This window comes from Alosa sapidissima, chromosome 6, assembly GCF_018492685.1.
Source record: "Alosa sapidissima isolate fAloSap1 chromosome 6, fAloSap1.pri, whole genome shotgun sequence".
Lineage (NCBI taxonomy): Eukaryota > Metazoa > Chordata > Actinopteri > Clupeiformes > Clupeidae > Alosa > Alosa sapidissima.
This window is the reverse complement of record NC_055962.1, coordinates 12,585,695-12,600,719: the sequence shown is the minus strand read 5'-3', so window position 1 is coordinate 12,600,719 and position 15,025 is coordinate 12,585,695. Positions and strand designations below refer to the sequence as shown.

Genomic DNA, 15,025 nt, shown 5'->3' with positions numbered 1-15,025 from the left:
AGTAATTGTGGGAGCACCCTTTTGGAAAAGAAAAAAAAAATGAAAAAAAAAACAAAAAAAAATCAAAGAAGAAAATCAAACTTTCATAGCTTTTAGAAAAGTTTTGGCCCTCCTCCTGGGGGGGATGGAAACAGAGTGAATGGCGGCTGATGGGACTGTGAGAGTGGAGCGGACGCCAAAAGTGCTGCTGAATGAGTCCTTGGTGGGGTGATTAAAAATTGAGTTGTTTCTGGCGCAGGCAGATAAGGCCTGTCTCCTCAGACTTCTAATTATTCCGCGCTCACCTTCATAAATAGATCATTTCACCGTTGGACTTTCGTGACAAAGTGGAACGCCATTTTCACTCAACATTTCAACATTTTCTCTCTGCATTCAAGAAGTTATGAATAGCACACATAACTAGATGCTGTAAGTGCAGTTACAAAATGGACAATCAATACATACTCTCCATTGGGTCCCATTTCGGACCCTTTTTAAATATCTGTGGAAAGATACTCTATCAGCCGTGTAGCCTATTTAAGCCTTTACTGGACTAAAGTCTCCCTGAGCTAAACACTGCTGTCCCCCCTGTTGCCAAAACAACATGACTGACAGGCCTGAGGAAATGCTAAATCCATTTTTAACCTTGACTGATTTCAATTACTCTGTCGCAAACAAAGGAGGATGCGCCTACAGGAAGGAGCAGGGGGACAAAGAAAAATTACACAATCTGTTTCAACACCTGCAGAGTGGTAAGCCAGAGAGAGAAAGAGAGAGAGAGGGAGGGAGAAGAAAGAGAGAGGAGATAAGAGAGAGAGAGAGAGATGTGTGTGTGAGGCTGTCATAGTGGTCGATTCTCCTCACTTTTCACCTAAACGATTGCACTAAAGATCAGTAACATTTCAGGACTGATGGTGTTGCCTTTTCACTCCCTTCATGAAGGTGCAGCTTTAACATCAAGCTGAGCCAAGGGCATGCCAGTTGGTCACTGACAGAGCTCTGCTGAGATTTTCTAAGGCTGCATTTCTTCACCACTGGCTAAAAATGTGGATAAATGCTCTGTTAGCTAAACCTATATTTGGTTTCAGTCAATCTTTCCCCTCAAACATGTAGACTCTACAGCTCTACGGTAGGGGAACTGTATTTCATTGAGGGAAGCATTTGCATTTATATTAGAAAAGTGCACCTCTGCTTAACTCTGTAGGGTTTACAAGTTAACCAGAAGAGGCTTAGCTTGGCAGTCGCTTTCTGCACATACTCCAGGTCGTGTAAAACAGACTCGTGCAGGAGGTTTCCAGCTCAAGGTGGCAAGTGAGCATGACATATGTATTGGATGGTTCATGGATAAAATGAGCCCTCAAAAGTAAATTAGACACAGCCCACGGTAAGAGCATGAAAGAAGGAGATTCTTTTGATGCAGAAAATAGTAACATTGGGTCCGTTTTACCCTAGAAGTTCATTATTATTCAGACCTGGAGATGGAGTAGGACCCCAAGTCTAGTGGCAAACTCAGTCCACGGAACATGAAAACAAGGGCAGATATCATAAGTACATTTTCTGTCACAAATTGATTTTGAAATACCTTTTGTTAAAAAACATTGAAAACCAATGAAATTAGATCGCTCTACATCACCAGTTCATCAGTTACATCACTCTAGAATCCAACTGGAGTCACTATTGGTAACTGTATCTCCCTGGCCCTCACACCCAATATTACACAAAAAAATATCCCAGAATTGTCTGTAGATAAAAACCCATACTCCACCACGATCCTTGTATTATATAAGTATATATAAGTATATATACTCTTTTGATCCTGTGAGGAAAATTTGGTCTCCCAATCCGTGAATTAGTGAAACACACACTAATCCTGGCGCAGTGAACTGCCTGCAACAACAGCGGCGCTCAGGGAGCAGTGAGGGGTTAGGTGCCTTGCTCAAGGGCACTTCAGCCATACTGGTCGGGGTTTGACCCGGCAACCCTCCGGTTACAAGTCCGAAGCGCTAACCAGTAGACCACGGCTGCCCGACAATTGGTATTGTCTCCACCAAAGAGATAACATAGCTCTCAAGTCCAGATCTTGTCCTTCATTATTAGATGGCCTACTTGGCCCGCCACAACGAGAAGTTAGCAAACACAAACCACTTCATCCCAGCCTGTCTGTGCCCACACCCGACAACAAACAAAGTCATGAAATTAGACACTGATCCCACCTGAGCCTAGCCTGGCGAGCCAGACCCACATTAAAATGTAGGGTCTGGGCACTCACCGTTCGCAGTGCTCAGTCCGAGGGGCGGGATAATCAGTTGTCTTTCAAATTCCCTCTGCACGCAATAGGACGCAATAGGATATTTGTTTTCAAGTAGCAGGGAATTCAAGCCAAACCGTTGCAACTCTGCCATCAATCATTATGTTAAGCCCACCAAACGACTCTATACACGATTTCAATGTCCTGATTAAGTTTCGATTTCTGGAGCTCACAAGCCAACGGAGAGTTGCTAAACTAGCCTTGGCAGCAAATGTAATTTGCTGCCGCTAGGGGCGCGTCTAGATTTCTAGGCTAACCTGAGCCCCCACTGTAGCTAACAAATGCTGATTAGTGAATGGTGTGAATTGGCCTGCACATCACACTAGACCCTGTTAGCTTAGATAGATGTTTGGTTATCATGTGGTAGACTTGTCACAATTTTGCAAGCATCGCCTGATCATGGTTAAGTGGATAGAGGATATGAAGTTAGTGCCACCCAGAAAAGTTGCAAAAGTTCAATAAAAAAAGCACAGTGTAAGTTTTAAGAGCCATTAGTTCACAAGAAACAACGTTTGGTCTTAATGAACAGTCTCCTGTTCTTTCTGTCTTTCTCTCTTTTGATTTCCTTTATTCTTCCTTTCTTTCTACTGACTGCAGCTCCCGAATCACTTCCCTCTCCCCCTTTCCCTCACAGACCCCTTTTTCTGCTCGATAGTGAACCCTCCCTCCTCTTGCTCCCTAATCGCTATCTGAAGCTGCAGAGTTTGTCTTTTGTTATTCGGTCACAGTAAAAAATAAGAAATTAAAAAGGAATTGATCTCAAAGGGCACAAAAGAACCATGACCCTAATTAAGAAGAATTTGGCTGTCCCGGATTTAATAAGACCTTTAAATCAGTGGTGAAGGAAGTCTTAGAGAAGTCCATTTGTATTGAGCTACTGAAGCAGTGAACATTGAATCCAGTGGCCTTATCTGATAGTCAATGCTTTATTTTGAGTGCCATGTATTTCAACGAAACAAAGTCTTAAAATTGTCAAAGCATTATACCTTCCAGAGCATTTGTGTCCTTTATTTCTAGAAATAGATCCAGTTTCCTTCCTCCATCCATCCATCCATCTATTCATTCATCCATTTATTCATTCATTCATTCATTCATTCATTCATTCATTCATTCGTTCGTTCGTTCGTTCGTTCGTTCGTACTACCTACTGACAGAACATATTGCAAAGCTTAATGAAATTAGATGCTTTGGGAAATATTAATGTCTCTTTTTTTCCCCCTGAATGAATGTTGTTTATTGCAGTTTCAGTCTGTGCCATCTATCAACATCATTGAGGTGTAATGGAGGCCAGGAAACGCCTGCTTCTCACCTTCTCTTCTCCCGCGTCTGCCAAACCCACCCACCCCACATCCTCCCCTCATCCTCTCTCTCTCTATTTCTCTCTCTCTCTCTCTCTCTCCCCCCTCCCCTCCTCTCTACCATACCAGCCTGAGCCTCTCTGCCTTGTGGAGTCACTATTCTGGGCGGAACAAGCCATTAGCTAAGCTACTGCTGCCTCGTCAGCTAACACACACACACACACACACACACACACACACACACACACACACACACACAAACAAACACACACACACACACACACACACACACAAACAAACACACACACACACACACACACACACACACACACACACACACACACACACACACACACACACACACACTAACATTCAAAGCAAAGAGAGTGTGGACAAATGATCAAATAATCACATGTATAAAGATAGACACGCACACACACACAAATAGAAACAGAAACAAATGTTAAGCAATCAACTCCTGCAGGATGATTGTCCATAATGTGCCGAACACATTATGTCAAGTAAAAGTAAAAGAAATATTGGTCTCTACTTACAAGTAGTAGTAAGGAGGTCTCTCTTGTGTCCCCATGACCGTTGGAAACAGTGTATTTTTATATGGTAGTGTACTGTAATACTAAGAGCAGGGTTTTTATTCTCTTGTTTCTGATTTTCTTAAAAACAAAACAAAAACAAAACATCAACACAGAATTTGATTGTTGCATGTATTTTCAGCTTTGTTCGTAGAGCAGGGAGAAATTGTGCTCATTTTGAAAAGAAACATCAAAACATTGTGCGCTTTTGGTGCATGCAAGGCAACCATAAGATATAGTGAGCTGAGGTAGTAGTAAAGTAGTAGTGTAAGCAATGTGGGATATAGTCAACTCCAGCCTCTCCAGCAAAGCGGCCTGTATTTAATCAACTTGCATGGTTCAGTGCTCACCTAGCAAAACCACACGATACCATACCAATGGGTATCTATGCTTGGTCTCTTATGGCAAGACAAGCGAATGTTGGACATGATGTCTCAAAAGTTATCACTGAAGTCCTGTCGAAATGTTTGATTTTGACATTGGGTCATAAGGCTTTTACAGTGCTTGGTTGATATGACTAATACGAGTACAGTTGTTGTTGTTTTTGTCATAGTAGGTGTTGGAGGAAAGTAAAATAACTCAATATGTGTCCATCATTGCTGAAGGTGCTCTAAAACGTATAAGGACAATATTAATATCATCAGAATATGAGCGGAATACATGCAAGTAGAGTGATAATATGACTTGATTAGTCAATCAATACAAGCAGTATTAATACAACCTGGCAAATCAACTCTTTTAATTTACCCTCAAAAACATGTATACTTGAAAGGAGGAATTACAGACTTTTGTAAAGTTGATCATTTCAATATACTGTAACATGATTGCATGATTCTCCTAATGGATATACCATTGGCTGTGCACTTAATTCACTTGCTACAGTTTGGGAAAACCCAAACAGACTAATTGCTATTTCTATGAACATGTACTTTTAGTATCAATGCTGTGTAAATATTTTTACTCTTTGGTTTTACTTAGCTTAAAGGTCCTTTCCATCATGTTTTTGCTGTAATGATTTTACTGTGAACTGTAAATAAACAGAAAGAACATTCAACTATCATACAGCTGCCCAAATCAGTCATAACGACCTCAATAACAGCTCAGAAATGCATGTGTATAAATGAACATTGCCATGCCTTAGAATCAAACATTGTAAACAACTGTTGGTCATTCATATTTCATGCCAATAAATACTAATAATCCATTACTTTTGGTTGTAATGTTTTTGACTCTTAAAGTTGCCATTGCATAATCCAAATGTTAAAATAACGTGTTAAATATAATTTCTACCTTTCAAGAAGAATAATCAACTGATTGTAATAGTCAAATGGGCACAAAGTTAGCATTTCTATTGTACAGAGATTCATTCTTTCTCATGCCAAGTAAACAATGAGCAACCAAAGAAAGCAGTGCCTCTTGGATTAGATCATACACTTAAAATGCTTGTTATTTAAGACACATTCAGAATAAATGAAGTGAGTTGCTGAAACATGCCAATAATATAGACCATAGGCTATATATGAATACAATGATATGCAGACTTAATATACTATGTTGATTTTGGTACTTTGTGCAAAGTACGAGCTTATTTTACAGAACTGGAAGTAGTTGAAAGACACAGAAATGGCCAGACCTCATGAATCATCTGGTTTACTCTCTATCATCCAAAGGGCAGGACATTGGCAGTTTGGCTACAACCTTACAAGTGCCCCTTAACACAACGTTGTCAAAGAGAAGAATAGCTGCCAACGTGGCAAAAGGGCATTGCTGATATGAATGAAAGATGATGGCGCTGTGCTGGGGAAGGAGCAGCCATGGCACTGGTCCATACCTGGCTGTCTGCTCTTGTCCTGTCTCAGACTTAAGGGCACCAAAGACAACCATATTGTGGGCAGCTGTCCAACGAACAGGACTCTGTTGTGTTGTGTACAACTGACGTCACAACTCACTGCGGCAGTAACAGTTACTGGAGAACAGGGTTTATCAGTTGGGTATTTATCAGTTATGGTATTTTCTTTCTATTTTATGCTCATTTCAATTATACACGTCAATTATACTACTTCTCAGACATGTCTGCATAAGAAACCACCGCAAACTGACAGCCAGCTAACATTCACAGCAGCCTCACCAAAAATCTATTCCTTAATCCTCCATTGTTGTAGCCTAGAAATCTAGACGCACCCTAGCGCCCTAGTCTAGCAACTCTCCGTTGGCTTGTGAGCTCGAAAACAAAGAAGATGGATGTTGCTGTTGGCGAACAGTGTGACACGAGTTAAGTTTTTTTTAAGTTGGCAAAAGTTTCAACTAGCCAACTAGCTCCGCTGATGGGATAACGCATGGGACTCATCGCGCTGTCCTATTGCGTGCCGAGGGAATTTGAAAGACAACCGATTATCCCGCCCCTCGGACTAAGCACTGCAAATGGTGAGTGCCCAGACCCTACATTTTAATGTGGGTCTGGCTCGTCAGGCTACCATTGCTGTGGCCTAACTACTTATTAGGGCCAGTGGGAAAAAACAACACATTATACATATTACTATTCAGTCTTTGTGAGAACATAACCTTTAAATGACTTAGACAATGGGAAGGTAGGTTTGCTAGGTTGGGTTTGATTTGAAGGGAGATGTGTGGAGATGCTACTGCTGCTGCTGTAGCTGGTGTATTGACAAGGCATAGAGACTCTCCCCTTCACTGCACTGTATGCTTGAGTTACTGTACCAGTGCTGCACCTAGTCGGGACAGGTGGGCATGGAGCAGACTGGTACAGTAACTCAAGCATACAGTGCAGTGAAGGGGAGAGACAGAGAGCCACTGCAGAGTGAGAACAAGGCTTTTGACAAGGGAGAATCAGAGGACATGGATTGGCTCACACACACACACACACATGCACAAGTACACATACACACACACACACACTTTTGCATTTTCTGCCAGTGTCCTATGCTCAGGGCTTACCCAGTGACTTCTTTTGACATTTAGCTCCCTGGGGGTTTCAAAAATAATTTTATTATTGAACCGTCCAAATTCACAGGATTGAACACTGTTCAAAATAAGAGTGTGACAAAGTGAACAGCTTTGCCCCGAAGCTCTAAACTACAGCACACAAACAGAAAAGTTCTACAACCCCCAAACTTGAGTCATTTCGAACAGCACACTAACAAACGAAAACAAAAAAGAAGAAAATAAATAGTGCTACTGTAGGGGACTAATCAAGGTGAATCAAGGTTTCGGCTGACCAAGTGTGGCTCCCCAAAGAATTGATTAGCACTAAAATAGTCCCGCCGGGCCACCCGCGAGTATGGGAACAGAGACTAGGCAGTCTGGCACCGCAATAAATCTACGCCAGCCAATTACCACAGCAGTGGTCAACCAGGCAGGTAAGAGACAGAGAGAGAATCAATTCAGAGGTCAGACTCTCTCTAGTGGTGACCAGGTCTCTGACAATGCTCTGGTTCTGATGGTTTGGATAATGAACGCTACAGAACTGCACCTCAACACGTATTTCAGACTTCAGTGGTGTGCTTCATGATTAGGCCGCATACATGATGTCACTATTTTTTATTTATAATAAAATATGCATTTCACTATTACAAAGGTCTTTTAGTAATGCAAAGGTTTACTGCTACCCCCTTGACTACCTCTTGTAGGTAATAGAAACACAGATCTCTTGCACAAATCTAAACAACCTAATCTCAAAACAAAAGACGTTTACGTGTCTAGTAAAAAAGGCCTTTTAATGTTTTCAGCATTCAATGCCTTTACAATGCAATCCAAATAGGGTCAATTTCTAGTATACTTGAGAACACATCATGTATCTGATTATGGATAACTGGAGTTTTCCCACCTATCCCAGACTATCAGATGGGAATGTGATGTAATAACACATAGATATGTCAAAGAACGTTTGCATGGAGTTATATCAGCGAAGTTATGATTCGATAAAAAAGATATTTGAGTCATACCTTTAGGTGTGTGTGTGTGTGTTTAACTGGTGTCAATTTGGTTTGCAAAAGGTATCACTTTTATTGTGTATTATATTATTATGTATTGATAATAACTGTTTCAGGGAGAGAGGAGACAGAGACAAACAAAACATGTGAAACATATTTAATGCACTTAATTAAACAAAATAAACAGTTCCCCTTAGTGCTCTCACATTGCCTGATGAGGAATGTTTGTTCCCATACAGTGTGGTGTTGTTGCTGTTGTAAGTCTTCACAGAAATCCGAGTGTTGCATAGATTTCAGCAAAAGTGGAGGCATCGCCCCATGGTACAGCAGCAACAATCCCTAAATAGCCTTGTTATTATAGGTCTTGCTGTCTATATCAGGGCTCATGGACTATGCATCAATATTACTAGTAATAAACAATATCTCATGTATTCGAACACAGACTTCTTTTGATGCCATTTAACGTCCAAAAAAGTTTTGTCAGCAGAGTAGTCACAGCATGGAAAAAGCTTATCAGCAGATAACGTTTTATCCTGTCGCTGTCCTAACACCCACACATTAAGGCATGCAGACAGTGCAGTGCAGTGCAGTTTAAAAAGCAGTAATCACTGCATTAATTACACTAGATGGACACAAGCAGCAAGACAGGAATGAAGGGCGCTGTACCATGAAGTGGAGCCCAAACAAGCAGAAACCTCGACAGACACACATTGTTAACCCTTAAACAGGCATGAGTAAAAAAAAATAGTAGTAAAAAATCATTTTATGTTACATTCTGTCTCATTTGCACCTAAGGAAAACATTTCCACACTCATTTTTTAAATATTTTGGAGATTTTGGATTTTATGAGTTGTATCTCCTGGGATACGTTGCCCTATTAAGGTATAAAAATAATCAAATTGGTGAACTTTTCCATTTCTCATTTGATACATATAACTGATGAAATCTTGCTTTCCTTCATCATTTATGTCATAAATACTATTTTTAAAATGGATTTCATATTATTTTTTATCAAATTCTACTATATATTATGGAGATGATATCTCATCGGATGCTCTGAATTTACAGGCTTTTTGCCGTTGACAGGTGGTTAAACTTTTTCGCAGAAGTACACACAAAGTTATTGAATGAGATAACTTGGCAATTTGTCAGTATTTGTGTAAATTTATTTGGCTTTTCTTTTTGATTTACCAAAATGGCAGCAAAATATAGCCTGCACATACTCAAACAGTGTTATGCTATGTGTATAACAAGGGAACTTTGCAGGGAGCCATCCACCAAGACCTTAACAGTCACCGCCCACTCAGGTTTTGGAAGTAACAATCTAATTCACATTCTCCTTTGAGAACTGGATTATAAGTCCAGATTATAAGTAAAATGTAACCATCCAATGTAGACTTAAAACCTATTTTATACAGTCTAAGGTTAAAATCAGCTATGGCATGATCAAGCTATTATATATATTCATATAGAACTTCACAGGTCTATGTGTGACCATCCAGTGAAAACTGTTTTGCTTACGTTGAAGTGAAAATGGCTTAATGTAAACTGTGGAGTAAGTCATCTTGTCTTACAGTCAAAAATAAGTGTGTTAAACTATCATTAGGTTGGCAAATATTGGAAAATGCATTATTCGCAATAGCTGATCATGGGATTAGTAGTTCCTTCGATTGGAAATTAAATGAATACATATTGTATACATATGTATAATATAATGTATTTTTGTTGTTTTTCTATTAGTTTTTGTTTTGCACAAAATGAAATGTTGCACGATCACGATTCACACCATAGCTGGTCAGCCTAAGGCCAGGCCTAAAACACTTCATACAGATTTTTCCAGACATCAAATGGGGAAATTAATGGGGAACTTACATCCAGTACCTGACCCCTTAGGGAGGTAGGTGGTGACTGTTGAGTTCTATAAGGTACTGCTCATTGGTTAAGCTGGTTGGCCTGCTCACTTCAGTAAATATGCCCAAATGTCCCTCAATTTAAGCATTGTCACCTAAATTCCTTAGCTTTTTTAGGCATTTGTTCCATCGCCTCTTCCTCCTCCTCCTCAGCAGAACTATTAAGTCTCTAGTTCTATCTCTCAATTCTACCTGATTATCCTCATCTTCATCACTAGTGCCTATGCCTGAAGAGTGTTCAGGGATCTCAATTCTACCTGATTATCCTCATCTTCATCACTAGTGCCTATGCCTGAAGAGTGTTCAGGGATCTCCTCTATCACGCTCATTCGCTCGCTCTTCTATTCATCTTTCTGTTGCCATAAAATGAGCTAACTGTGATACCCTAAAGGGCAATATATGGTTGTACTGTCATAATGTATACCTGTACATGATAACATCTCTTTTTGCAGTGTATATTAGCATATCTTCCTGTTTGAAAACTACATTTTCAATACTACACAGAATTCCCATTGACCAAATTTTATACCCTAATCTGGCAACGTATCTTGGGGGATACATACATTTCAAAGTTACTAAACTAACTCCACAAACACAGTCAAGCTTTTTTTTTCTTTATCAATATATTTAGACAATAGTCATAATCACTTATATGAGTTAATATGATTGATTTATTGAAAATAACTATGATTTATATGTAATTACTCACCACTTGGTTAGCATGTGTGCTACCGCTGGCGGCCATTTTGATTTCTGACCAAGCTAACTACATAATGACAAACAACCTGAACCAAGTCATGTGACCTACAGACTGATAACAGACAGGACTTTTGATCAATCATAACTTGATTTGGAATTTTTTTTAGAAATGCCCCCCAGAGGATGTTAAAAAGTATCTATCTCCTGGTGCACGTTGCCTGTTTAAGGGTTAAAGGGTAACTAACAAGTCATTACATATATTTATAGAGCAGGGGCTGAAAGGCTGACTTGGTTGAATAAAATATATCCTGTAGCATAATTTCACTTGGAACTATATGAAAAAAAAACTATGCTGTGTTTTAATACGGCTTATTGATTGGTCTCCTTTCATTCACAACATGTTGGCTAGTCTGATGGGGAAATTATGCATGCCTTTTTGCCAGTGGACATTATTCAAGTACTCCCAAAAATAACCCAGTGGCTGTGCCGCATGGAGGTGAATGTGGCAAGGACTCATTCGGACTGGTGCAATAAAAACAATGTCCAGCCCATGCCTGCTTTAACCTCCTTGACACATTCACAAAAGAATAGCAAAAATAGGAACCTGTTAAGACTTTTTTTCTTTACTGTAGTTATTTTTTTCTTTCTTTCTCAGGCTTGTCAATTGATATTCAGCCCTTATCTCCTGAGAGACTGCTCACTGGCGTATCTAAAATAACTGCATAACATCAAGTTCCATCCGCATGCTGAAGCCTCCACTTTGGATTTCAAACTCTGGGAGAGAACGCAGGGCTAAAATAAATTAGATGTATTAGCGCATACACGCACACACACACACAGACACACACCGCAACCAGAGGACCAATCTAAAGTTTTAGACTCAAGTGCAAAGAGCTCATATTTAGCTCAAAATTGTGTTATAAGTTGACCTTGAGAAGAGAAGACTATATAGAGTAGGCTAAATAGATATGCTTGGATTTCATCCATTTGTTTTGTAATTCAGAAAGAGGACTCAGTCAAGCCATATTCATTTATATGAATTGTCAATCTTGTAACTAGATTTTGCAGAAACATTATTTGTATTCATATTAATCTATTTAGCAAGAACTGCTCCAATTAACATAGCTGTATGCCAGAGTTAATAAAAAAGGCTCCTTTTCATCTGTTGTCCACAGCCAGATGTTACCACAGACTCCCTATTATCGTACTTCACTACTGATCGTGTGCATGAAATAACCTTTATTGAGCCGACAAAGGGAAATAAAGGGGTGAGAAGCATAAGACAACTTTTAAAAGGTCATTAAAGTTTACTACTGTAGTTCTGAAAAAAATACTGTATACTCTATCATAACACACTGTATTGTAGGTTCATTATTCTTCTGTCATTTCTTCCAGTTTGTTTGGATGCTTGCGTGTTTGTTTGTTTTCTAGTGGGTGTACTGTTATAGAAATGAATGTTGTGATTTTAGCATTTTAACAGGTTAATGAATGTAAATAGGGCTGCATACATGTTAAATACCAGGGCTGTAGTAACAATGACAGAAATAGACATTTATTTTACAACGATGTAAATTAACTATTGCCATTATCAACTTCAACATTAGGCCACAAACATGAATTTATTTATTTTTTTTAAATAGAGCAAATCCCACTATGAGAATTGTTTGTCAATAATGCAAAAGTTCCTATACATAGTAGGCTACTACCTCTTTAATGTAATACAAGCAAGGATCTGGTACACAAATCTAAACAAACTTGACCTAATTTCAAAAGAAAATAAAACAAAATATTCACTTCATAGTAAGTATATATTAAACATATATAAAGAGAGCCTGTATAAAGTTTGAACAATATCTTGCATTTGTACATATAGGAATGCATGGATCAGACAATATGCCATACAGTTCATGCTTCTTACAACAGTGGAGTGTCATGTATGTGTTATGGATATCTCATACATGCTTTATGTATGTAGTCAAATGACATGTACAATCGCCCCCGTTTTCCACAGTCAGGGTTTTCATTTCAAAAGCAGAAAAAAGAGAAACAAATATCCGGTTGAACAAATAGGCCACGATGACAGACATACTGACTTGAAGAAAATGCAAAAATGTGCCAAACACTCCAGTAAGCTTGGAACCTGAGATGTCTTCAAAGTTTCACACTGACAGTTTCTCTCCATTTTATTACCCTGTTTGTCCAAAGACAGAAAGACACCAAATGATAAATGAAGAGGGAAGGGAAAGATAGAAAGACGACAGAAAGAAAGTAAAAAAGGAAGCAACCTGAACGAAACCAAGAAACAACAGATTAAGAGATAGAAGGATAGTTAATGGACCTTTTCATATCTGCGCTCGGCATGCAGGTGTAAAACAGACGGTATGTGCCACTACTGAAACAGCCATATGCATGTAGGCTGGTGGTCCCAGCAGTAAGGTAGTCTCGAGCTGTAGCTGGTTAGAGAATCCTGTGCTGATATCAATCTCACGCCACAGAGTGGAAAACTGTGTCCTCTGTGACCACAGCCATTTCAGTCCGATCAAGTCTGACCACACAGTATCGCAGTCACACACTTGGCAAAAACCAGGTGAACCAAGCGCATAGATAACTGAAGGAGAGTTTGTAACACACACACACACACACACACACACACACACACACACACACACACAAAATCAGGTGAAATTGCTGCGTCATCATCTGCATAACATCCCCAACATATCAAAGACATCATAGAGTGACATGGCTGGCTCACTTTCTGGGAGCGCATCCAAGTTTATTTTGGTCCCACTACACTCTCAAAAAGAAGGACGCCGTAGCAAACATCATATCATCAATACACACATCTGCCATGTAGCTAACCAATAGCTAAAATGCCTTTGTTTGTTCCATTATTTGTATAAATTATTGATGGTAGGTTTGTGGCCAAGAATTTGTGGTTAAGTGATTCTGGGAAATGTAGTCCATTAGGCGGAGCTCTCAGCCCTGCGGGCATTGATAACTCAGGAGATGTGGCCTACCGGGATGGGAACAGATGCCTTTCTCTCGGGACATGGAACGGTTCGCTGTCAGAAAGAAAAGGATCCGTGAGCGTCAACAGAGAGTGACCGCGGCTTGTGGTAGGAGATGCTTTTGAAAAATGGATTGTGTGTGTGGAGAGAGATTCAGTGCCGTCTGCGAGGTATTTGGTTGTGTGTGTGTGTGTGTGTGTGTGTACGTGTGTGTGTGTGTGTTTGTGAGAAGATCATAGGTGTTGGCAGTATTGCAGTCAGTGTGTGTGAGAGAGAGAGAGCGAGAGAGAGAGAGAGAGGAAGAGAGAGAGCGAGAGAGAGAGAGAGGAAGAGAGAGAGCGAGAGAGAGAGAGAGAGAGAGGAAGAGAGAGAGAGAGAGAGAGAGAGAGAAGGCCCTGTGGTTTTGATGGGAGTGTAAAGGAGGATGGCGAGAGCCTTGGGCTTGTGTGAGATGCTGAATGGGAGATGAGGCAGGCTGTCTCTTTAAACTGAGCACCGCTGTGGCCCCTACTGGAGGGGTGTGTGTGTGTGTGTGTGTGTGTGTGTGTGTGTGTGTGTGTGTGTGTATGTGCTTATGTGTGCTGGGTGGTGGTTTGGGTGCTCGAGGGGTCCTTTACTCTGAGTCGTCCTCTTCGCTGCCCGACAGCAGGTCCTCCAGATCAGCTGTCGTCAGACTCAGAGCTGCAGCTTCAGACAACGGCGGTCCGGAGCGGGACTCTGCCAGTCTGATAGAGAGAGAGAGAGAGAGAGAGAGAGAGAGAGAATCAGAGGGAGAGAGAGAGAGAAGGAATGGTGGACAGATAAAGAGAGTGGAAGAGAGGGAGAGAGGGAAGGAAGTGAAGCGAGATGTGTGGAATCATGACGTTTTCAGAAGAAAGAGAGTGAAGCCAATCAGTGGATTAAGAGTGAAAGGAGAAAGGGACAGAGAGAGAGAGAGAGAGAGAGAGAGAGGGAAAGGGAGAGATAGATACGGTAAGAGAAAAAAAGAGATAAAGAGGAGAGATAGGATATGGCAAGCGAAAGAGAGAAGTAGAAGACGAGGTGTGAAATTGTGATGTTTTCAAAAGAAAGACAACATAACGGAGCAGTAAAATGAAGAGAGGAAGAGAGAGGAAGAGAGAAAGAGAGAGGAAGATAGAGGGAAGATGCATAGAAGACGAGAGAGATGGTATCGGGGAATCGTGATGTTTATCCAAAGAATGACAATATAAAAGAACAGTGATGAAAGAACGCAATGCAAGAGGTGGAGAAATAAAGAGAGCAGAAATCAGAAGGAAAAA

The 15,025-nt window shown here is 40.3% G+C and overlaps 2 protein-coding genes across 4 annotated transcripts in view; one reads left to right on the top strand and one right to left on the bottom strand.

The window, feature by feature from the left end:
* fndc4a (fibronectin type III domain containing 4a) overlaps window positions 1-3,847 on the top strand; it is a 30,596-nt gene extending 26,749 nt beyond the window's left edge. The window contains exon 6 of the mRNA XM_042095850.1: window positions 3,530-3,847. Coding sequence (XP_041951784.1) covers window positions 3,530-3,568 — 39 coding nt within the window. The 3' untranslated portion in view covers window positions 3,569-3,847. The remainder of the gene's footprint in view (window positions 1-3,529) is intronic.
* A 7,113-nt stretch (window positions 3,848-10,960) lies between these two features.
* Window positions 10,961-15,025, bottom strand: part of si:dkey-71h2.2 (low density lipoprotein receptor adapter protein 1) — a 55,892-nt gene continuing 51,827 nt past the window's right edge. For 2 of the 3 annotated variants that reach the window (XM_042096078.1, XM_042096077.1), the window contains 2 exons: window positions 12,299-14,470; window positions 10,961-12,234 (listed from right to left, as the gene is read on the bottom strand). In XM_042096078.1, the coding sequence (XP_041952012.1) occupies window positions 14,421-14,470 (50 nt within the window). In that variant the 3' untranslated portion in view covers window positions 10,961-12,234; window positions 12,299-14,420. Of the gene's footprint in view, window positions 12,235-12,298; window positions 14,471-15,025 lie in introns of those variants that run through there. The other variant, XM_042096079.1, reaches the window with a different exon arrangement.